This window comes from Gouania willdenowi, chromosome 18 (genome assembly GCF_900634775.1).
Source record: "Gouania willdenowi chromosome 18, fGouWil2.1, whole genome shotgun sequence".
Taxonomy (NCBI): Eukaryota; Metazoa; Chordata; class Actinopteri; order Blenniiformes; family Gobiesocidae; genus Gouania; species Gouania willdenowi.
This window is the reverse complement of record NC_041061.1, coordinates 20946496-20972030: the sequence shown is the minus strand read 5'-3', so window position 1 is coordinate 20972030 and position 25535 is coordinate 20946496. Positions and strand designations below refer to the sequence as shown.

The 25535-nt window shown below is 37.2% G+C and overlaps 1 protein-coding gene across 1 annotated transcript in view; it reads right to left on the bottom strand.

The window, feature by feature from the left end:
- LOC114480175 (neurexin-2-like) overlaps nt 1-25535 on the bottom strand; it is a 484818-nt gene that overhangs the window by 345774 nt on the left and 113509 nt on the right. The window contains exon 2 of the mRNA XM_028474071.1: nt 13830-15031. Coding sequence (XP_028329872.1) covers nt 13830-14541 — 712 coding nt within the window. The 5' untranslated portion in view covers nt 14542-15031. The remainder of the gene's footprint in view (nt 1-13829; nt 15032-25535) is intronic.

Here is a 25535-nt window from a genome sequence, read left to right as displayed (position 1 = left end):
AGAGTCACTTTTACCACTTTTCTTTGGCGCACCAAAGACCAACTCTACGGTGGATGAGAATCGGTTACTAGCATGGAGATTATCATACACTTTCCATTCCGTTCACAAAACGAGAGTTGCAGAACATGGCATGAGAGAGCCGGATAAGGCGAAGGAATGGGGGGAACATTTTGGAAGGCGTAGCTAAATAGTGAAATTTCTTCTTCGCTGTCGCTTTGAGGGAGCAGGAAATCTATCAGGCGGAATGAAGGGCCAGGAGCATGTGTCCTTTGAACTTGGGATTGCTCAGCCAGCAAAATGGTTCTCCCCAGTCAAGAGGAAGGAATGAAAGTTAGCAGGTGTTGGTCAAAGAGTTGGCTCTGAAGAAAAAAGCTTAGCGATAAATGTGTTTCTAGAGAGGGCTGATATAAAGTGTAACGTTAGAGAATACAGACAAAACATTGCAAGAGGTCTGACAAAGTCCCATTTTACACAAATATGCGGTATTTTGAACAGCAGCTATTAGAATGTACATTTTTTTAATCAGATCAAGACATAGTACAGTCCTCATAGATCAATGAATCAAAGATCATTAGCTCAAAAAATATGTAAAAAAATAAATTAAAAAATAAAAATAAAAAAAATTTGTTTTTATCTCCAACGTAAACACAGTTTATTCGCATTGTTGGAAAACTTTCACGCATTGCATTGTGGGATCTGGAGTCCCATAGACGGCTGTACAGAAGTGTTCTTAATTCATTCTTACTGGGATTTTCTTGTGATCCCATAAACTCTGCCAAAGTGAATTCACAACACATTTCTGGTGTTTGCATGGACTGAAAGTTGTGGCAAAACAATGGCAAATGTGTGTTTTGGGGTTTACACAGAAAAATCCGAATCAGGCCAAAATTTTCAATTCAACTTAATTTGTACAGCACAATTTACAACAAAGTCATCTCAATGCGCTGATCAAACTATAAAATTCATAATAAAAAAGAATGATGTCTTGCGGAGGGAGGTGATATCACTGGGAATACTGGGAACAAGAAATCAACATCCATGTTAAATATGTCACTTGTTAAAATGACTACTTTAGGACTGCCACGGTACTGTTAGGCTTCAGGACCTGTTTCCTGTTTGTTTTGGTTGCTAGGATTCAGAGTGGCTCGTTAGCTTTGATTGTTGACACCTGATGTGACTGCTCACCTTTATATACGGGTGTTCAAGCAGTCGTTCTCACTGTGGGCTCCCTTGGTCCCTGTTTGTGTGGGTTTGGGTTTAGCTAGCTGACTTTTCTTACCTTATGTCAACACACTACACATCACTGATGAAAGGATTTACCTTCATGTGTGCGCTGCATATTTGACCTTCCTCAGTTCAAAAGCCTCAAAGTCGAATTCATGGAGTATTGATAGGGTATGAATGGTATTGTTGTTTTTGTGTTTTCTTAAAGGGATAAATTACTGTTATTGGCACTATACTTGAAATATTCGAATGTCACTTTGCAATTTTTGATCTATTTTAATCTCAACAGGTTACCACATTCTGAAAATATGAATCCCTCACTCAGATTTGAGGCAAATGCTAAGCTTAAGGGAGATTAGAAATGTATATTTACCTACTGCTATTACCAATACTCTTCTGAGAAACTGGGGAATACAGACAGAATCCCACATTCCCAGTGGATGAAAAGTCAAGTAGAGATAATTTATTCCTGTTAATAAAATACCAACACCTAAGAACTGTTGAACCATCTTTTTTTTATATGACAAGGTGTTAATTCCATTCCAATAGTGACCAGAATATCAAAAACTAACACTTAACCACACCCCTTGCCATAATTGTATTAAAAGGCTTCTTAAATAACGTGGCATTATTCTATATTTGAGACTGATATTTGTTCTCTAATAGGGGATGGGATTATTTTGCACTGGTATTGGTATGGGACTATAACCTTGTGAATTTCTCCTGTCATTAGTTGGGTTTCCGTTACCGTTGGAAATGCGCAAAATCTGAATATTGCAATAAAAACTGTTAATGGAAATACCTACATTTAAAAAAAAATATATATATATATATTGCTAAAATGTTTTTATGCTTTCATGAGGAGGAATTTTGGATATTTTGATACTGAAATGTTACACAAAAGCGGATTGGAAACACTTTTCCCGCAAATGCGCGTCACAGAACATGACGAACTTAGTCACATGACAACTTCCCTCCGAGAAAACATGGTGCGGTACGTGTGGACAAAAGAGTCGATCGAGATGTTTCTTAGCATTATACTTAAAACAATATCACGACCACATTAGACAGCAAACGACAAAGGAATTTGGAGTGTTATCAGGAGGTTCTGAGCGTCCGTCTTCCTGCAGCGAAGTCTCGCTGGGATGAGATCTCGCGGGATTACGAGACTCCAAAACAACGTTCAATGGAAACGCGTTCAAAGAGCAATTATTCATTGTCAAGATTTAGGAATATGGCTTTTATTTTGCGCAAACCTGTAATGAAAACCCAGCTATTGAAACTGGGATAGTCAATGACTCACAACATAACTTTTTTTTTTTTACAGTGAATCTGAACTCAAAATTATTCAAGGACGCAGCATGTCAAACTGTTTATGTGATGACATAGTTTGATTATGAACAAAAAGCGGCAAGAATAGGGGGCTTATTTCTTATTTTTTTTTTTTTTTTTTAAACAAAACAAAGAGAATTGTAAACAGCATGAAGAATAGAAAAAAAAACAAAACAACGTTGACTTGAAGCATTGGCAGTATAACTATTTGTTATCAGCGTGGTGAAGTAAAATCAAGGGTTGTCTGTCAGCCAGACATGGTGCTGATAAGGTTATCAGTGAAACCTCAGGAGAATGGCTCGCAGGGTACAGCCCCCTCATTAGCTGCACACTTATTTATGCATGCAGGACAAGTTAATTGGGAGTTGGGTTATCAGGCGCTGAGGGCGTCCATTTTTACTTCTTACTCACATCTCCAGTCACCCCCACCTCTTTCCTCTGCGGGTACCAGAGGGAGGATTGAGCAATTATCACCATGATGTACGACTCTCTTTGGTATACTCTGCTCTTTGCCCCGGCACTGCTCTGTCACCGATGGGGTCTATAAATTAGTATTAAAATTCAAGGTCCCACCACACTCGGCTCACATTTTATGACATTCAGTCAGTGGAGCAGCAATATTTGCAGCATTCCAACAGCTGTGTGAGGACGTAAAAGATAGCACTATACGCTTTTCGAGGAAGACCTTGTCCCGCCAATTATAGGAGCGGTTCAAAACTGCGTTAATGCATTTTTGGTTGGTGGAACACATCTATGGCTGCTGAAATAACTTATACTATTACAAAAGATGATCTCAATATAATAAAAACTCAAACTGTGTTTTTTGGAAAGCGTGACATAAATCCGCAAATGCAAATAAAAATTGACAATGAAGTCATTGAAAGAGTCAACGAGCACACATTTCTTCTCGATTATAAAGTTTGCTGGAAACCGCACATTGCTAAAATCAAAACAGCAAAACTAGTAGCATTAATGAACAAATCTTAATATCTCCTTGATTAGAAAGCTTTATATACTATCTACTGTACCCTTATTTTACCCCATTTAACGTACTTTGTTGAGGTGTAGGGGAACATGTACTGTATAAAAGTAACACCAAAGTATTATGTAAAATACAAAAAAAAAAAGCAATTACAATAGTCAAATTTGCCAGATATCGAGAACATACAAATGCACTTTCTCCATTAAAAAAATACAAACATTTTGGAAACTGGTAAAATTCCGCGCAAATCTATTTATTTTGAAAGTGAAACAAAATCAGCTTCCAGCAAATATTCAAAAAATGTTTTGATATGAAATGAAAGTAGAACCTGAGAGGCAAAAATTTGGTGTGCTACTAGTGGGGAGTGGATATATGGAATGGTTTAGACGATAACATTAAAGGGTGTAAAAATTTGGTACAGTTCAAAAAAACTTTATAAAAATGACCTTCAAAAATACTCACAAGAAGAAAGTGATTAATTACTAATGCAAATATATGCTTTTTAACCTTATGTGCACAACCCTTAATGATAACATACTTTTTTATCTTGGTTTGTACAAACAAATACAATATACTCAAGTTCTCCAGTTTCATTTTATATACTGTATATATATATTTATTTTTTTGTAAGATCACAAACAATAATATATTTGTGTTATGCTTGTCAGTTTTTGTTTTTTTGGGGTTTTTTGTATGAATTGTGTAAAAACAGCACTATAAAATGAAGAAAGAGGGGTAGGATTTCTTATAAGTTCTTTGAACTTCCACCTACTCCTTTTGAGTGGCAACTTTGTATTATTTTACTTCTGGAATCTTAGTTTTATTGATATGCTTCTCAAATTAATTAAATACATTTTTAAAAAAAATATACAATCCCTAACCTCTCCTTCATTTATGGCATTTTCAGCCTACTGCAGGGTGTCCTCCCGCGTGTTGTTTCCCAAACTTTTGCACTATGATGATCTACTGATTAAAATATGTAATTTAAATACATACCTGTTATACAATAGTTATCACCCTTTAGTAGAGGTTGAACGATACACTGAGGTCAGAATAAGGGATCAATATAATGAAATATTTTAAAAGGAAAATACATAAAATAGTGTTTTTCATTATTATAGAAATTATGTATGAACATGTATTCAACATTGCATGAGCTTTATAAGTTTCAAACTTAACATAAAACACAAAATAAACAAGACTTTTTATATTAAAGTGCCAGATTGACAATTCATCCCAGACCAAACTACAAACACACCGCTAATAATTGCTCATCATCGTGACATTATTTAAAGAAATCCAAACAGTCAACATCTGGGGTGTCAAACTCATTTTATTTCAGGGGTCAGAAATATGGACCAATTTGACCTCAAGCTGGCCGTAGATTTTAGGTGGGGGAAAAAATAACAATCCGTACATTATTGTGCCCTAGTTTTCAATATAAGTTTGATTTGCTTCAAAATTTTTAGATTTTGTTACCTTTTTTTTTTTTTTTTTGGTAACTTAGAGGAATTGTGTGGAAATGCTTGTGCGAAATTGCAAGATTGGCGGAAAAAATTACAGTGCTTTCCATAATTTACAATTAAAAAAGGTTGCATTCATGTGATATAAACAAAGTAAAAATGCAAACCCCAAAAAAATAATGTGGAGTTGGTGAATTTGGAGATACAGTATTTATAACTGGATTATTTGGTAATTTACACAATAATTAATGTTGCGTTTGACACGTGGTCTACATCTATGATTATGATTACTGGTTATGGACCTGTGGGGTCAGCGACATGACTCTACTACATCTCGTCTGCTAAGAGAAGAACAACAACAATATTATTTTTCTTTATTATTTTATTATTACTACTATTTTGGAAAAATCCTTTTGGCCATGACAAGATTACCTATTTATAGGGAGTGTCAATATATTAAACACACACACACATTTATTGTACTAACATTTTTGTTGATTTTCTTATTTATTTAACACCAAATGTTTTATTCGTTTACCAAATAATGAATATTTACAACAATCTACTCAATGATACACATTATTTTCTTTGATATTTACAGTGGAGCGCACATACTCCACACTGTTGCTCACAACAATGTCAGGAAGTTTGTTTTGTCCTAAAACGACGAGTATGCAAAGTCTGCGCTTGCGCACTCCGCAAGAATGCATTATAAGAATTGTGAAAAGGCCACCATCTTGGAATCTCAAAAAAAAAATTACCACCGCCCCTGCAACCAGGTACCAGGGACCCCCTCAATAAAACATTTTGTGAAGTTTTAATATCGCAAAGCATCATCTCACCCCGTCTTACACGATGTTGCTCAAAATGAAAGTTCCCACCAACAGAAAAGACAGTAAAGCCGGGTGATGTGATACATCTTTTGACTATCTTGGAACAGTTTGTGGCTATCTGTCAAAGACAGTAAGGAAGTACTCCCGAGTACTAAATGTGTAGAAATTTCCACATGGTGAAGGTTTACCAGGTTGATGTGGAGTAAATATAGGAACAAATAAACAAAAACAAAGACAAGAACCTTATTGCAATATTCCCATGGCTGGTCAGAGAAGGCAGTATCTGTAGATGTTAGAGTGCTGCATCCTCTCCATGGAGTATAAAGGGTCATGTGTTAATATATGAAATGGTGAGATTCCATATAGTGTCCCTTATGTAGCAGAGGCTCACTTCAGGTTATAACTTTGTGCTTTCAGGTTAGAGCTGCCTTCACTCAACAGGCACAATTCAGACCAGTTGCCTGCTGCAGGGTACCTGGGGGACCGGGAGGTTTAGCTTGGTTCCAGCGCGTAATAAAAAAGTGATGATGAAGGTGAATCAGGGAGTAGTGAGCGGTAATGAGCTAAGCAGCTGTTTCTTTTAACACGATAGTATTTGGTGGTGCCAAGAAAAGAAAAGTGTTGCTGCATCAACCTTACCTCCACATGAAGAGTGTGTATTTCACTGCCAATAATGGTACAACCACTCATTTTTTAATGACACTACAGCATTGCATTGATGTTGGGAGCTCAAGAGGTGTGGAAAACCAAGCAATTAGAGTGATTTGGTGGATTGAAGGCTAAGAATCTCGTCAAAGTTCAGATTAAAAGGGACATATCATGAAAAATCTACTTTTGGAATTTTTTATTTATTTATTTTTTTTTTTTATCACACATGAGGTAACTTGAGTGTCAACCACCAGCACATAAAATGTGAAATAAAACCATCCAGTCACTTGTTTGTGGTCCGTGTAAGTCTGAGAACACAGAGAAAATTGCTCCGTTTCAAATTTTCTACATTTGTGATGTCACACATGAAATCCTGAATCAGTGTTGCCAGATCAGATGGACAGTTTCCAGCTCAATCACAATTTAGAACAAGTGGGCATGCACTGTAGCTGTTCCCACTCGATGCTGCCATCTTGCAAATTTGACGTAATTTGGAGCCAGAGTCTGCGCAGTAGAGTCCGGCGGGAGGAGCCCTGGTAACACGCCCCACTCATTTAGCGTACTGCCCAATCAACGGCTGCCAATCATCATCACGTATGACGTCAAATCACGTTTTTCAACTTGAAATAACTTATTTAAAACAAACTTAACAGAAAAATGAGCACTTGAACATAATGTAGGGTGATAACTAAAAATCACAGCAGAGTTTAGGTTTGAAAAAAAATTATGTGACGGGTATTTTATCTTTACAGTTTGACCCAAATGCCATCCGTTATCATTGAGGACGCGGGGTTTATGACCTATACTGCAGCCAGTCAGCAGGGGGAGCTCTAAAAATAAAAGCTTCACTTCCGCGATGGCTTGTCCCGTCCAACTTATTTACAGTCTATGCTTAGAATCCGGCCAAAAACCAATCTGGCAACACTGTGTTTGTGACACAATGTGATGCAGTGGTTGTACAAAACCGTGAACTATCACCTTGAATGGTCAATTCTTGTAATCTCTACATTAGATGATGACAAGAAAGCAACGTAGCAGCGCCGGTAAGTGTTTAAAGCAACTGAAACAGCTGCTGTTGCTGCACGGCGCATACACTTCATCAAACAGTGTCTTTCAGACTCACAATCACAACAGCCGCTTAAATAACCATGTGTTTTACTGTAATGTATGAAATGGAGTTTTTTTTGGCTGAAAACAATAACATGAGTGTGTGACTAGCAAAAGAAAGTTGTTAGTGATCAATTGTTGTGTCCACCTCCGTGTCTATAGACACGCCCACTCAAACAGCCTGCTTTTAGAATTGATCAGAAAGTGACTTTTCAGAGGGCTAAAAATCCAGAAAACGGGTGGGTTTGGGAAAATAAACCTCAAATACTATGTTGTTGGGGTTCTTGGAACAAATGGAGATGGGTGAGAAATAGCATAATTTTTCCCCCAGCACCACATTTGCTTTTGGGTGTTTTGATTACTTTTATAAATGATATTTGGACAGCTGTGTCTTTTATTGAGTTGAAATACCTGGAAATTCCATTGTACACACAAAACTGAATGTAAAAACTGAGCGTGAGTGAGAAAGACAGGGGAAAGTCAGGCCACGCCCACACTACTATCAAAATTGCTTCTGTGTCAGCTTGGAAGATTGTAGAAAATGGCTAAAAAAGACAAGACAGGCCTTGGCTATGAAATATGTAAAAAAGTTGCAAGGATATAAAATTATCTATGACTGTTTTTTGGCTGTTTTGAGAAAGAAAAGGTAAGCATGGACTTTATTTTCATTTTCTGCTGTGCTGCTGATTCATTAGAGGACTGATGGCCTTATCGGTGTAAAAGTTTGTAAATATTTTGTATTTGTGGGTTGTTGTATTCTGAAAGTTTAGTGTTCTTTGTGGCTAAATTAGCGTTTATTGTGTGCTGTCCTTGGTGCTGAAACATGGCACATTTGACAGCTGTCACTCAGAGTGAGAGACGGCTGTGCTCTGTAATGCGCGATTGTCCGTGTTTCTGTAAAAGTTGATTCATCACTCTTTTATTGAACATTTTAAGTTTACTGCTTGGTTGTGATCTTACACAAACCGGTAAATTAGAGCAACACAAGAAGCTGAAGTTCTTTGTTTTTTGCATGATTGATGCTTCCAGAAACTGACACTGACTCATTTCCAGCTTAGTACACACTTGTAAAATTATGTATTTTTTATTTAAACTAAGACAACATATCAAGGGAGTGGAATTTGACCTCAATTCCAAGATTTCCAATCTTATCTTAAATTGCAACGCTCATTTCTAAATTGCCCTTCAGCCTCTCTTTATTATCAACAGCTTGTTCTCTGGGTCTCTTTGAAGGATGAATAAGCTCCATCTTCATACACTTTTGTGTAATTATATGCTGCCCAAGAATGTTATATTTGTTTATCTAATGTAAATGCCCATTAGGTATTATTTTTGCTACTTAGGTCCCAGTGCTTCACATTTTCATACAAGGGAAGCGCTGTGTTGGTTCGTTCCAAGAAGTTAATGAAATGTACTATTTCTAAATTTCTTAAAGGAACAACGGAAATGGTCACATTCATATTACCCCTTGTTTTATTCCATTGGTAGCTTTTCTGTCATACGGGGGAGGCTTTTTGATTATTTTAGGCGTATTCTTGGTTGTTTCAGAGCCTTAAATACAGCGATATATACTAGTGTGGGTTAGACATGGTGGACAGGACATACACAAACAAAAAACTCGCTAGATTTGTCACTCGTGTGCATATTTGAAAAAGTGTCTGAAAAGCCACAACAGTGGCATAACTGAGTCAGACTGGCAGTCAGAATATGACGGTTGGGCCGTTTGTTTCATACCAAGTAGCCTTACCATGTGTGCAGCCCTTAGGTTGGTTGGTAAACATCCTAATTGTGTGAAACAATGCAGATAATTTTAAATGCTACCATTATAACCCAGATGAGCTACCTAATCGTCCGTGTGACAACACAAAGTAGAAGCTGTCCAGATAAGAAGATACACACTTTTATAGTCCCAGTGGTGGCCAAAAAGCCCTGCTCCTTGCATTATATGGTTTAAGGATTTAAGGCAAACTCAGCAGCAACAAAGATAAGACGAGATATATCTATTGTTCTCCACCTACAAATACTTCTGCTAAAACACAGTTTAAAATCAGATAACATATCGGACTCTGGGTTTTATTGTAGCCTCATCCTTCACATGAAGATACCATACTTTTGAAAAGCCTTTATTTTTTAACATCCTAACCTTGAGGAAACGTACAGCAGTGCATTTTAGGTTCATCGGTAAATAACAGCTACAAAGGCGGAAACATTATTCGGGAAGTCTCACGATGCGCAATTTTTTTGTCATAGTTTTCCGTCTTAACATCATCTCTGTCTTTAAGTGCCTTCTAATGGCAGGAATAGACCTGTAACGACGCTCAGAAACACGTTGGTATTCCTGGATGTGTCTTGATCTTGAGTGCAACAAAGCCAGGTAGAAAACTCCTTATAACCAAAGACAATAAACATAAAGCGACAGTTGACTAATTCACTCTTCTTTCTAGTGACTGTGCTGCATGATAGAGAGTCAGAGACTCTATATATGTAGGTTTACATTCACATACAGGTTTGTTAAGGCTCTCCTGGGCCCAAATTGGGCCAAGGTAACCTGGGATTAAGGAAATTCAACATTTTCTATCTTATTAAATGGGGTTAGTGTAATCTAGAGATAATTACATTGGCAAACCATAAACAACAAACATAGTAAAGTCTGATTTAGAATCTTTACAGCACTCTTTAGTAATCTGATATAACTGATTGTAAATGTGTGCCAAGAGCAGGAACTCTAAATAAATTGATGATTGATGCACCACATGCATCATTTCATGTATTATCTTATAGCCGCTAAGGACGCTAACTTTTTGTTTTTTAATAACACCGATAAAGTCATAGTGTAGGCCTCATAGATTCATAGATCAAAAGGATTTCTTCTAAAACACGGGACAATTTACTGAAAAATAAAAGTCTATGGTTGAAATTGCCACAATCGGTTTGGAAAAGTGGTGCACCTTGCATTGTGGGATTGGGAATCTCGTAGAAGAATGCAACGACGATGCCGAAGCGTTTTTATTATTTTTTATGGTGTTCCCCATGATATTGGGATGTTTCCTGGGAAGCCACAATACCATCAGCCAATGTTTTGTCACAACACCAAAATGTCACTTTGGCGGTAGATAAGAGCACATTTTGGCTAAAATATAGTTGGTATCATCCCCGACAGCTTTAGGATATACAGTAAATGTTAGACCAAGTAATGCAATGAATCCCCAAACCTTTATATCGACCCAGAGGGATTTTCCTCTGCACCCCTAAAAAAGCGATTTTCTTTGATAGCGGAGAGCAAACAGAGCTAGACAAAAAGCTGAAGGGGGAAGCCAGATGCCTTTACAATTCCAACCCACGTGCTAAGAAAAAAAAAGAAAGGACTAAAACCCAATTTACAGTTCTCATACCAAACATCTCTCATAGCAAATTAACACAAGAGTCGATGAATTCCCTCTTGTTGCCCTCATTGTTCTTCCAATTCCTGTTGCTTTTCTCTGCAATTTCCTCAGTCTTTACATTCATCTAATTTCTATTCTCTGTTTTAAAAGGAAAGATCCCTCTTGCACTGTACAAGTGCATTGGTATTCTGTTCTCAATTTAGCTGAGAGGAAGACGGCAGAATCTGCTTCAAGCAACCGCCTCACAATGACACAGAGGTAGAGAGGAGGAAAAGGCTTGAGGAATGAAATCAACTGTGAAATATGGGACGGAGACAATAAAAGGGAAAGGATGGACGGACAAATGTGGCTGTCAGGCCAGAAGTTGAATTAGTTTCCTCAACTGGAAAGAAAATCTGGAATGTAACTAAGAATCTAATCCAACTTCTTGAGTTTGATGATTATGAGGGTCCACCTCATGTCATCATAAAGCAGGGGTTCTCAACTGGTCTCACCCTGGGACCCACATTTTGCCACGGTCATTATATCGCGACCCATTTTTCTTTACAATTCAACCAACCAAATTAAGTTTTTCAAAAATATCTGTTGAAAACACACATTTATTATTTTTTTTTAAAACATTCATCTATATATTTTCCTGTGCAACATGCATTTCACAGCATGCCTGTCAAAACATGAGAGATATTAAGTATTTTTTATTTTTTTTGACCAGCTGTCCACGACCCACACAGTACAGGTCCGCGACCCGCTTTTGGGTCCCGACCCACCGGTTGAGAATCGCTGTCATAAAGTATAGAAACTATAAGCGTTTTGTCAACCATCAGTAACCATGGGGGGGCAGTGTGCCCCCCACTATCTGACTCCTAGTTATCTTGGGGAACATCCATTCAAGCAAAGGATGTAAGGACTTATGTGGTAACAGCCTTTTTGAACATAAATAGGGGATAAACTTCAAAAACGTAAAAAAATTCCAACAAAACTCCATGTTTTTTGTTGCCAGAGCTAATCATTGAGAAATGTAAATGCGGCTCTTCATATCAACACATAACTGCGGGCAAAATATTATCTACCTTTTGAACATTCTGTAATTACAAGTCATTTCATCACACGCAACACAATAGCAATAGCTACTGAGGCTATTGATTATCCTGAAAGCTGCAATGTAATATTCATAAGGTGGTGCTCTCATAGAAGAGGAGGAGGGCTCTCCCTTGGTTTCCTCTCTTGTTACAAATGATCACGACAGAGAAGGCAATGTCTGATGGCTGCACGGGGAATGAACAAATCTGCATGCTGGGTGTTAAGGTACGGACAGATGATAGAAAGATCAACGCAACGGAAGGAAGTGCTGACAGTGGGCAACGGAGGAAAATTGATAAGTGAAGTAGGGGGAGTGAATTTGCAAGAAAGGGAGTTTAGGGGTGGAGAAAGGGGTAGGAGGTACGTAGCCTTGAGCGAAGAAGGTGGGAGCCGAGTCAAGAAAAAGCTGCAAGACATCAAGATACAAGAAAGATGAATGTGAGGGAAAAAAAAGGCAAAAACACAGATATGGAAATGGGATGTGCCCGTGAAGGATGGAGCCAGAAGTGTTTAAAACAGAAGCGAGCTTGACGCGAGCCGACGGCACAGGCGCACTTCTTGTGAGCAAATAAAGGCAAAAGTAGGGCGTATGCCAGAGACGATAGGCTGCGAACAAAAAAAAAAAAAAAAGAACTGGGCGAGAATCAATCAAAAAGGGAATAAAATAAAACACGGTCCAACTGGAGAGAAGAAAGCAGACATCCAGTGTGTGATCTGGCATTTAAAACATGTTTGATGTTAAATGCTTTCAGGTCGATCTCAGCTACAGTAAGTAACACCTGTGTCATGTCTAAGACTCCTTTGTGAGTCACATAATACCTATACATAATATTCTATAGCAATCCAATCTTTCAAGCATTTATAAGTGAAACTGAAACAGCTAGATTTCTGTAGTCGTCACTGAGCTTTATTAGTTCAGTAATGGATGGATTCACCAAGGCTCCTGCAGAACATGACTAAACCATAGACTTACTGCCCATAGAGCAAGTTAAGTCTCTGATATCTCAAATGAATGTCCCCTTCTTGCGCACCTTGATACCTTACGACATTGTTGTGTAAACCTGTCAGCTCTTGTAATGTTCTACCTTCAGGGGAACCAGAGGATAGATAGCAAGAGATAAACTTCCCCCATACTTACCAATAGCACTGCTCTATTTGGCCTGTCCACAAACAATTTTTCCCTCCCGTATCTGAGATTTCAGGCAGTTAATAAATTCAACAAGAGCACTCAAAGCTCCGCCAAGCACCAAGTAATCTTTTTGCCAGATATTGGCAGTTATCTGGATCAGTGATCCTGATCATGGTACTATGATCATTTACACTTTAAAGGCTTGGAAGAATTTTCTATGCCCATTAATAACGATACAGTAGTTCCAAATGTATGGGCACCACCATTTAATAAAAAGAAATCACTTTGAAGTGCACAAACCAGATCCGATAAAGATAAAACTTGGTGGGGTAGTTGAGGAACCAATTGTGAATTAGAAACCAAGATATTGATTTTTTTTTTTTTTTAGAATTTCTCCAATAATGATAGATATAGATTTTTTCTGATTTCTGAAACTAATACAAAATCAGTACATTGATCCGGATCCCCTCCAAAGTTTTATGGAATCTTCCATGGCGCCTGTAATAGGCCAAAATCCATTTAGTACATTTGATCTATTCCTGCTTACAGAAAAACAAATAAAGGAATAAACGCCAGTGAAAATGTTCAAAAGGCTTAATATCAAAAAGGTTAGAACTCACAAAACAAAAAGACATAATAGCATCTTACCTTCCTTGCAGTATTTTCCCTTGAAGCGGGTGTGGCTGCAGTCACAGTGCACTTCCCCGTATTGGATAGAGCAAAATCCTCCATTAAAGCATGGGTTCTGTTTGGTGCAGACGTACTCCAGTTCGCTCTGAATGCCCTGGCTATTCAACAAAGTCGGAGGCGTTTCTCCCACCTTCAAGTTAGAGATCAAGCCCTGGAACGGTGGCTCGTACTTCACCGTGCTGGATGTCAATGCAGAGAGGCGCACGTCAGGTGGGATCCCGCCTACAAACAGGTCGCTGACCACGGCCATTTCCTTCCTCTTTGACTTGACTTGGGCCACTTTTGTCTCTCCATCTACCATCAGCAGAGTCTCCCGAAAGTTGCGGGTGAGCAGAACCATGTGCCAGCGGTCGTCATTGACCCATGTCTCCATGTGTAAAGTGGCAGGTTCGGCACAGTGGATGGCGAATCGTAGCTGTAGGCGTCCGCCGGCGATCAATAGCTCCAAGAAGTCGCAGTTGCCGCCGTCATCCAGGTAGAGTACCAACGCCTTGCTGATGTTGGTCTTGAGGCTGAAGCTTAGTTCTCCCACTGAACCAGCTTCCCAGCGGCCGTAGCGCGCCCACTGGCCTGGTGACCCGCTGAATTCCAGCATCCCCACTGCTGTGAGAAGGTTGAGGAGGGTCAGGGGCCACAAGGGCCAACAGAAGACTCTTAACCCTCTTTTCATTCTAAAGATAAAGTTATCCCTTATAGAAAGACTGGCAGGTTTTTTAACCAAACAGCCGAGGCTAATGTATTTACGATTCAACAGATTTAAACCTCAACAGTTATTCCTTGCTTGAGCCCGACGTTAATTCTCTGTTTTGTCGTTATCGTCACTTTCTCCTTCGTCCCTCCATCAGTTGGTGCCTCTGTGTGAGGGAAATACACAAGCTTTTCTATCCTAGACCGAAAATAGAAAGTTAATTCCCAGAATCCAAATATCTGTGCAGTGTCCAAAAAAATTTCAACTTCTGCCAAAAGCTTTCGGAGAAAACTGCATTGGTTCCTAAAAAGGAACCGTGAACAGGAGAGGAGGAGCTGTAGAGACAGATATCAGAGTCTGATGATCTCTGCGGGAGCTTTCAATCCATTTGTCATTTCAGCATTGATTCCTCTCATTCTCCATCAACTGGTGAAGCATGGGATTCATGCAGGTTTGGGCTCCATGGCTGTATCTGGAAAACACAAAGACACACATTTAATATTAAAATGTCTATTTAGATTCCTAACTTTTTTGAACAGCTTGATTTCAAACTTAGAAAAAAAAACTTAAAAATGGGTTATTCCATTTTAAAACTAAATCAAAAACAACAAATCAATTGTGTTTATTTGGTTTTACTGACGTATAACCAAATTGCTTTGTTTGTGTGATAATTAGATATTTAAGGGAAACTATGATAAGAGCTTCATGTATTATTCCCAATACACAGAGTGGGCCCACAGATGGGGATGGACTTTTAATCCCGGACAAAAAAAGAAGCAACGCATATGTCACATTACTGATGAATTTGTGAATTGAAATGTTAATAATACATGAATATTTCTATTTATTTTTTTAAAGATGTTGAGAAAAGGATGCACATGATTTTTCATTAAAAGAACCAGAGGTGGTGTAATGAATCTACTGGTGCTCCTCGTTTCTTGTGATCAACTTCTGTGTGTGTTGACGGCTGCCGTTAGTGGCGAGCGGTATTGTAAAGTGCAAAATAAATATTTGTACTGGCCTCAAAAAAAGCTGTGTAATTGATTTTGCAAAAGTGCCAAATGGTAGAAGTTCTAACATTTATTGTTCCTCGCACCAGCCTCACAATCGGACCGCAACACCGCAAAACAAAACTTCAACGTGAGCAGCTTTAAATGAGCTAAAACATCCAGGAGCAGAACCAGAAAACTTCTGAAATAAATCTTAAACAGTCCTGTTGTGTCTGGAGACTGGGTCCAGGACCTGGGGAGGGAACTGAGGTGCAGCAGACTTAAGGTCTCGCTCTAATGTCCCCATAAATATCCAAATATTACACAAACAGAACAAGATTTTTTTTAAAAAAACAGAAAAATGCTGCTTATCTGGTTTTGGATTTTTTGTATTTCTGTTTTGGTTTAAAGTCAGTAAAACAAAATAACCACACCGTTTATTTGTTATTTTGATTTGGTTTTAAAACGGAATAACCAAAGAATGAAGGGTAGACGAATAGTCTTACACTTTTTAGTTTTCTTTCAAATAGCAAATACATGAAGCAAATTTTACTTCCGTGGTGGCCATACAAATCTGAAGTCCACATTATCAACATTCACGTCAGCGTTTAGAACAATGACCGATCTGAGCATTAATTATTATTATTATTATTATTATTAATACATTTTTTTCTTTTTAGTTTTCTGTCATTTTGGTAATTTTTATAGTCACTGTGTTTTTGTTGTCATTTTCTAAATATTAGTTGTGACTTTATGTGTTTTTGGAGTCAGTTTCTGTATTTTTTTCTGTCATTTTGTTGGAATTTTGTTTGTTGATTTATGGGTTTTCTGGGTCATTTTGTGTATTTGTGTTTATGTGTTTTTGTTATTGCTTTGTGTAATTGTTTTTACTTTGTGCATTTTGCTGCCGATTGGTGTTGTGTGGAAGTTATTTATTGTCCTACATTGGGCTTCATGTTCTTTTCAGATTCTTGAATTACAATATTTAGGGAATTTGTTTTGGGGGTTGCACATAATTAGAGCGACAGCCTCCAGTTGCCCATGTCGGATCCAAATAGTTTAAATCCTCTTTATGAACATCAATCTGCACTCTGCCACCACACATGCACACACACCTGTCATTAAATCTAATGCGAGTGACCCAGAGTCCAACAGTCAATAGCGTCTGAATGGCTGATCTTGACCCATGGGTTTCACCAACTCCCTCGCCATTAATTCCTGAGTGAGTTTTAATTTCCACTACAATTACAGCCGGCATTACTCCTCCATCGCTCCTTTGTGGTACCGTGCAAGCCGTCTTTGTAAAACTAGCATGACCCTGCAGGCATTCAAGCAGGGGAGGGAGACAATGTTTGGAAAATAGGAGAAAATTGGTTAGATACAAACTCAAGAGCCGCTTTGTGACTAGCGTAGCTTCTTTATACAAAAAGAGAAAGAAAAAAAAAAAAAGAAAAAAGGGAATATATAATTATCTGAGTATTTTTCTCCACAATTCAAGCAAGTTCTTTTAAACACAAATAACTCAAGCTGTAATGAACTCAAAACCAATAGAAGTTTCATAGAAATGCTCGAAGGAGACTTTATTATCTACAGTAACAGACCAAGATTCACGGCACCAAAATTACAAGGGCAAGATAAATATTTAATGGTGCCAAAAAAAACATTGCTGAACGTTGGCTACTACAAAATGACTGCATTTCATGTAGTGTAAAAACAATGAAAACTGTTACTTCTCCAAAAGAGCTCGGATTCCAAATAAGGGGTAAAAATGAGCAAAAAGGTGCATTAAAAACATTGTTTATTTTAGTAGTGCTGGGCAATATATCGATATTCAAGATATATCAATATAGGTAATATTGTAGACATGTTTTTTCATAGCTTGTTTTATGTTAAAATACTTGTTTGAGGGGGTTGGGCTAGTGTAATTTAAAAAAATAGGAACAATTAGTTTAGACTGGCAAATAATGGGCATGACAAATCGTGAATGTGATTAAATTGGCAAAAAATAAGCATGACATATGGTGAAATTACGTTAAAAGTGACAATAATAGGTCAATGCATGTGACATTAAGTGGGAAAAGTGATGGGAAGGGTTCATAAGTGCCCAAAATGTCTTGAAAGTGGAAAACATTTGCAGACAATGCATTGAAATTTGATGGAGAAGTGACAGAAATAATAGTAAGTAATGTAGCAAAAAGACATCAAAGGAGCAAAAAATGGTAAGATAAATTGATTAAAATAGGTTAAAATATGGCAAGCTCGGTCTAGTTGCAGAAAAAGAGTAAAAATAAGCAAAAATGGGCTCAAATTGTTGAAAAAAAAAATATTGTGGTAACCTCATCCCAGTGTTTCGTGACCTCAAATCGAGTCCTGACCCCAAGGTTGCCTAAACAAGCCACACTACAGAACGTACTCACACAAGCTGTCCATTACAGGAGAAAAAGCCAAAAGTGGAACATATTGTGCAGCTGTTAATAAATATGTGACATTTTGCATCAGCAAATTTACCCCGGAATTGTCTTACTTGTAAGACTTTATTTAAAAATACTAAGATTTATATTGTATATCGCCATTTTTTGAGAAAAATATCAAGATATCAGTTTTGGTCCATGTCGCCCAGCCCTAGTCCCACGCAGATGTGTGCGCCCTACAATAAATTGGTGCATACACAGGAAGTGAAGCAAAAACACTAAAATAGCTTTGATTTCAAAAATGCTTAAATGGTTCAAACTGTGATATATATATATATATATATATATATATATATATAAACACTAGATGACGCAAGCGGGATTCGCCAGCGTAGTTAAACGGCGGCCATCTTACCTCAGACAACTAACGTTCTGACATTCTGATACGCTATACGGTAGCTGTTGGAAGGCGAGTGATCAGCCTAAACAAAAATACCCTTAATTCGATGAAATACTGACGGATTTACAAACGGCTTGCCTTGTTACAAACCTAATTATACGTAGGTATGACATAGGATGCTTGTACATATTGCCGCTTGCCGTTTGGGAATTGGTTGAAAATTGAGCAAGTGATGGTTATTTAAGTAGTACTGTACATCCACCATTGACATTGATGTAATGAGCGGGGCCAGCTGTCTGAGGTAAGATGGCCGCCACATTGCTACGTCGCTCCCCGTTGTCTAACAGCGTGGGAAAGTCATCTCGTGTTTATATACATCTATGGTGGTTTGGCTCCAGGCTAAGCCACGCCCAACAAAATATGTCAATGTTTACAAACAATCAAAGGATCTATAGAATGACAAGAAGGTGATGGCACAAATTAAAAAAAAAGCTGTTTGTCAATCAAACAAAAGTAATATCATGGTTACTTTAACGAGTATGAAACACGCCCATCAATAGTAGGACCACTTCCAAGTGGCGGATTTCCTTGAACGGTCCTAATCTTCTTCTGTCTTGGTTATTGGTGTGTTGCAACCAACTTGAATAGGTGCATATCGCCACCTACTGTACTGGAGTGCGCAAACTCAACCATTCCATTCAACAAAGTCCTAATCACAATGATTAAACACCATGTTTAATATCTACTGTAATTCAGTGATGTGAAAATATCAATAATGTGCCTCGCTTCTTCAATTAAAGGAGATCTGAAGTGGCAGTTCTTCAGAATAAAAGTATCGGAACATTTAGAAAAATGAATTTTATTTAATTATTCAACAGGTTGCCACCCGGTGGTTGTGGACCACTGACGTAGAAGTAAACTGGTCCTATAACGGGTCTACTTTGTGTGTTTTGTCATTGTGTGACAGTGCACCATTAATGGATATTGCGACGAATTTAATTCATGTGTATAAATGCCAGCTGTGGAGGTACAGTATTATGAGTTTTTGGTTGCATTTTAAATAGGGGTGTCCCGTTACAACTTTTTCACTTCCGAAATAATACTATTATTGCATCCTTGTGTATTGGCTGATACTAATATCGATCCGATACGATATCAACACAATTCATACATCATTTTATTTCATACTTTGGAGTATAGAATGTTAGAAAAGGCTTGATCAAGGGATATTACTCAAATAGAGCAGTGGTTCTTGAACTTTTTTAGCCCAAATATTCTTATTTATGAATCCAGTCATCCGATAACATTTTGTTCAAAATACAATGAAAAAACAACTATGGAGCATAATGATCGAATTAATGAGTAGTAGGACACATTTAAAATATTCTAACTTTGTATATAAATGGAATTAAACAGAATTTAGTGCCTCCTGAAAATAATTATTTCATGTTTTCCACTCATCTCCTGCCTTTTGGGGAACCAAAACGGACTCTTGTATTTTTAGTTGATGTTCCAAACAAGATCATATCCATCACCATGGTTATGATTATCATTTTTCACTAAAACTCAACATTATAAAACCCTATATTTGTAAAACTTTCATTTGTTAATTTGCCATTTTCTATCTCTGTCTCTCAAGTACCCTCTCTAGTGCCATTGTGGACCCCTAAGGGTGCATGTACCCCTATTTGAGAAACACTGAAATAAACAATAGTCAGGAACAGTAGGTATAAGGAAAACTGACCCATTCACTATTAACCAATGGGTTACATACTGTACATTTTAACCTTAAACATAAGAATATTCTACACTTGAGTGAAATAAATGAATTAGGGTACCCTGAAAAATGACTTTGATAAATCGTACAAAACCAAAACATATAATTTAAAGTGCAAAAAAAAGCATGAACTAAAAAATAACCTCAATAAATCCAATAACGACAAACAATGTATCGGAGTGGTTTTATTAGATTTTGTATGCAGGTCAAAACAATTGACTAATTATTATTATTTATTTATTTATTCAGTTTATTTCCGACATGGTTGCATTCACAGTTTTCTTTTTCTCTTTTTTTTTTTTTTGTACATGCCGAAAAAAGAGACGAGAGAAGCAGGTCGCTTATCCGAGTCCAGTCCCCTATTTTGAACACAGAAAATTTACATCAGAGCTCGTCTCTCTGGTCAAACATTCTTTGGTTCTGAACACAATTTAATTTTTTTTTTTTTTTTTTTTTTTAGTCTTTTTTTTTGTAGGATTTATTCTCATCTGTAGTCAGTGTTGTCTTCTTTATTTATTTTTTATTTTTTATTCTTCCTCTCCATCGTTGTTATTATTGTTATTATTATTATTATTATGATTATTATTATTATTATTATTATTATTATTATTATTATTATTATTATTATCATTATCATTATTATTATTATTATTATTACTATATTGGATCGGGAGACACCTCATTTTAAATCCACATAGTCTCCATGAAAACATTTGGTCACAAATGTCACAATCCAGCCTCAATCCAATCCAAAAATAACTTTTTTCTCCATTTTAGCCAAATTGCTAGCATGATTTCAATCTGCCTTCATTTTTTTTTTTCCTCCTAAAGCCAAACAACAGCTCTCACATTTACCGAGCTGAGTCAAACAAATTGAGCAATCTGTACCCCGCCCCTGTCGCTCAACCCTGCTTGTGGTGCTAGTGAAGCTCTGCAACCCCTCGGGCTATCTGCGTGGTCATGTGAGCCGCCGACGACCCATTTCTTCTCACATCATCCCACAGGGGGCCACGCTGGCTTGTTCTAGAAAGAAACCCCTCCAACTCTTTAGAAGTATTTGGCTGCATCCACAGCGTGGTGGGAAATGTTCCATTTACGCCTTCTTTATTCTCTCACTGGAGAGGACAAAATTGGATGTAATACAAGTGACGACAACAAAGAGAACAAAATAATTACAAACTACAATTGAAAAAAAAAAAAATGGCTTGATGTCTGCTGTTTATCTTGTTAGGTGTTTTTAGCTGGTCAGGATGAAATTACAGCGACAACACGAGTGAAATTAAAAAGCTTAATTAATTACAGTAAATATAATGTAGCAATGTCATTGTATATTGTCATTTTGATTTGTATACACATGTAGAACATTTTAATAATGTGTTTCGAGCAGGCTTGGGGTCAATTACTTTTTTCAGTTTTCATTCATTGCCCGTGTTCAATTACAATTACAGTGACCAGCATTTTTTCCAATTACAATTTTTATTTTTTTATTCTCAGAAAGTCAATTATAATTACATTCTCAATTACTGAAGGTCAATTACAATTAATCACAATTACTGAGCCTGACATAAATAATCTAATAAAAGTTAACCTTCCTCTTGTGTTAGCTTTCTGTTAGCATCTTTAGCGTTTAGCGTTAAATTATAATTGACCATTTTTATAGAATTTCCATGGCAATTACCAAATATTGTAAATAATCTAATCTTTATTTATGATTACGATAGCAACACATTTATAAAATGACAATTATAATTATGGCATAATTGTAATTCATTTTCAATTACGCATTTACAATTATAATCGACCCCAACCCTGGTTACAAGTCACAAATTCTCACAAGTCACAAATACATACTAGAAAATAAGTTGTCAGACTTGTGAATCGAACATAAACTATGAATCTAGATAATAAAGATAATATATTTTACTTATTCATACAGATCGTCTCATTGAGACAATGTCCTGTTCTCAAGAGCGACCTAAAGATTTCTCAAGTAGTCCTTCGAAACATTTCAGAAAGTAATAACAAGATTCTGAAGGTGAGCAAACTATCCCCAGCACACAGGCTGAATATATTATATCAGACATAATTTTAACACTAAACAGTGTTTCTGAAACATTTCCAGACTAGTCATACTTGTTCTTTGTATTCTTCCAACACAAACTCAAACCCATGACTGTTTTTTTGTAGTGTTTCTCATGTTTTATTAGATTTTCCTGTAGTCTGGGGAGTGTTAAATATGAATGTGTCCCGATAATCGATTCTGAAATGGGTCGGGGCTGACAAATGTACAGTAAATATTCAACTTTTTTTCAATATTTACGACCAAAACTCCTCGTGTTTGAGGAAAGCTGTTCACTCCCGACTCGTGACCCCATGATTTTTTACGTAAAACAAAATGTAGCCAATCAAGAAGCCACGTAATGCTGGGTTTAATTAAAGCACACTGCAGACTTTGTGACCAAAAGAGTTGACCAATGAGCTATTTTAAATGATTCCTTAGGCCAATATACAGCGCTTAACAGTAGCAATTAGCAATGTAACGATTAATTGTAAGGCAGTTAAAAATCGATTCATAGGTATCACGGTTCATAACCATTCTCTGAAAATTGAATCACAGTACTTTTTTTAAACAGCAGAGGGCGCTATACAAATTTATCCTTCTCTTGTCCAAATGCTGAGGCGGCGGGTGAAATCTCCTACTACTTTCTTTCTGGACGCCTTCTACTCTTAAAGATGTTCAGAAATGATTCCTTACCCCTTTAGGACCGAAAGAATATCTGTAATATTACGTGAATACCTGTAAAAGTCACGTTTATCTATTAGCTCTGTCTGCTAGCGCATAGCATCTCTTCTTCACTGCAAGAATAGCTGCATGCCAACCGACCACTGGGTTACCGGCGCCCTCTGCTGGTCCAAACAAATATCTGACGTAAATACAGTGCAGACTTTTTTTTTTTAAAGTCCAATTGTTAAGGCACAAAAACATTTTCAGTTGCACTTTTAAAAATAAAAATAACTATTATGCAGTTTTGCATTGTTTACTATAGAACCAGAATTTAAATTAATAGGTTTCTTCTTAATTTGTATTATTCCTTTATTTATTTCATTCAAGATTTATTTTTAGTTAAATTGCATTGTTTTGAATAGTTTATCAAGGGATTATTTTGACAATGAAAAATGAAAGAAAAATACTACAGTACTTTCTCGTTTTTTTCCCCAAAAAAATAAAGGAATATTTTTCAGTCATCATTTGTCTACAGTCCCATTTTGTAAAATAAATTGTGAGAGAATCGTATCGTGAACCCAGTATTGTGAATCCAATCATATCGGGAGTTGAGTGAATCGCTACATCTCAAGTATTAATGCTTTGAGCGGGACTTCCCTCTTGAAATACCGACTATGTACAGTAAGTTTGGAGAGATGGACCGTCTTTCTCCAGGTTATATGATCTGGAGAATGCCTGGAGAACGTATCACTTCATGGTAGTCACGTAACCACAGGCTCAGATATACTCATGGAGCTACATTTTCAGGGTTTTGCTAGTATTTTTCCACGTGTTCGACTGCTGGTCATGGCCGAGGCAAACAAAACATTTAAAACTGCTTCTGAGGAGGCTAAAAAAACTCCTCCGAGATCCGGCCCCCTCCGCCGACCCGCCTTTTACCCGCCGCCGGACACCACCCCGAAAAAACAGGTTAAGGCTACTTTTAATGCAGCGCCTTACTTAACGTATTCCACAAATCAACATGATCTGTGAAAAATAAGAAAAAAATTTTATTCAATGGTATGAAAATAATTTCATTCTTATACAAAGAAACAGTGTGATGTTTCAATTTACAGTAGATGGTTTCCTAGGACAGCCTCCCTGAATGATTTCTGTGGGTGATCTTGTATAGAAGGCTATTTGAAATGCTATAATTGACACATACAGTACATTATATGTGACTTTGACAATGATGGATTAACTCAGATAGTTGGAATAACAAAGTCCTTTTCTCTAAATGACAATTACAAACATCATATGTGGACGTTCTTAGTGTTATTTTTTTCCCCTCAGTTTCCCCTTCAGTCCTAGTCTTTCATAGGCCTGTGCTGTGTTTTCATCTTCCTGCATCTGCCAACACAGCAAGAACCAACGTGAATACTTGGCTGTACAACAGTGCTACACTCAGATCAGTGCTGTGCATTTTTCATCCTCGGGGTCTACACTTTAGAATTGTAAATATGACAATGAAACACTTTCCAGATGCAATAGAAACCGCGAGAGGTGCATGAAATATTTATATATGGGACAAAAAGATAAAAGATAATAAAGCTCATACAAATATTTACTGGAGCAAATCACTTTGCGTCACTCTAATGGTGCATTGCACACACAGACGTACTTCGGCATGCAAACAAGTGGAGCCACACGCAGCACATTCTGGTCAGGCAGAAGTCATTAATCGTGGTTTGTGAGTAGCTCAGCAGTGCACCATCCGTCAGCATGAGGCTGCTGCTGCCACTGCTGGGCTCTAATTAACCAGAGAGGCACACCGAGACACTTTTAATATAGCTGGTCAAGATGGGCAACAAGGTCTGGCATTAAAAATGCACTGAGGCAGTAATGAAATGCTACTGGAATATATGATGATAAGAATAAGAACGCTCCCCAAACTCACGCTGTAAATGATTGCTGAATGTTAAATTCCACGCAATTGATTGCTTTTGTCTTACCAACAATAAAGTAAAACTAAAGCTATCTTCAGGGCCGGCTTTAGGTCTTTCGGTGCCCAAGGCAAGAGTGGACTTTGCCCCCACCCAATTTTTTTATTAATAAATAACGTTTTTTAAAAAGTCTATACACAGTGTGTACACATTATTACTTATTTCAAATATAAAGAAAAGTAATTGCATTTCCACGACACAACAAACCATTGAAAAAAATACAACCTATTTTCAAATTTAGAAAAATACACTAATACAATGTAACAGCTCCAGGTACAGTACCGATTTTCTTCACCCGATATTTTGCTCCCTCAATTTACATCATGAAAATGACACAATGATGATAACAAATGGTACGAGTCTCAATTTTCAAAAAAGGAACATTTATTGAAATGAACAAAGGTGAGGTAGAATGATAACAAGTAAAAAAATATTTAACAAATATTAAAAACAGTTGATGTCGAACAAGAATAAGTAAAAATGTTTCTGCTCTCTGTAAATAATGCGGATCGGCGAACGAAGCAGCCTGCATCAGCCAATGACGATACACGTAAAAAATGCAAAAATCAACCGATAATATTGGCCGGCCGATGTATCGGTCTATCACTAGTATAGAGCAAATGTCCTGAGGGAACAACAACAACAACAATGGTGCAGAATCCAAAAGCAATGCAAAAGAGTGTTGAAGTTAA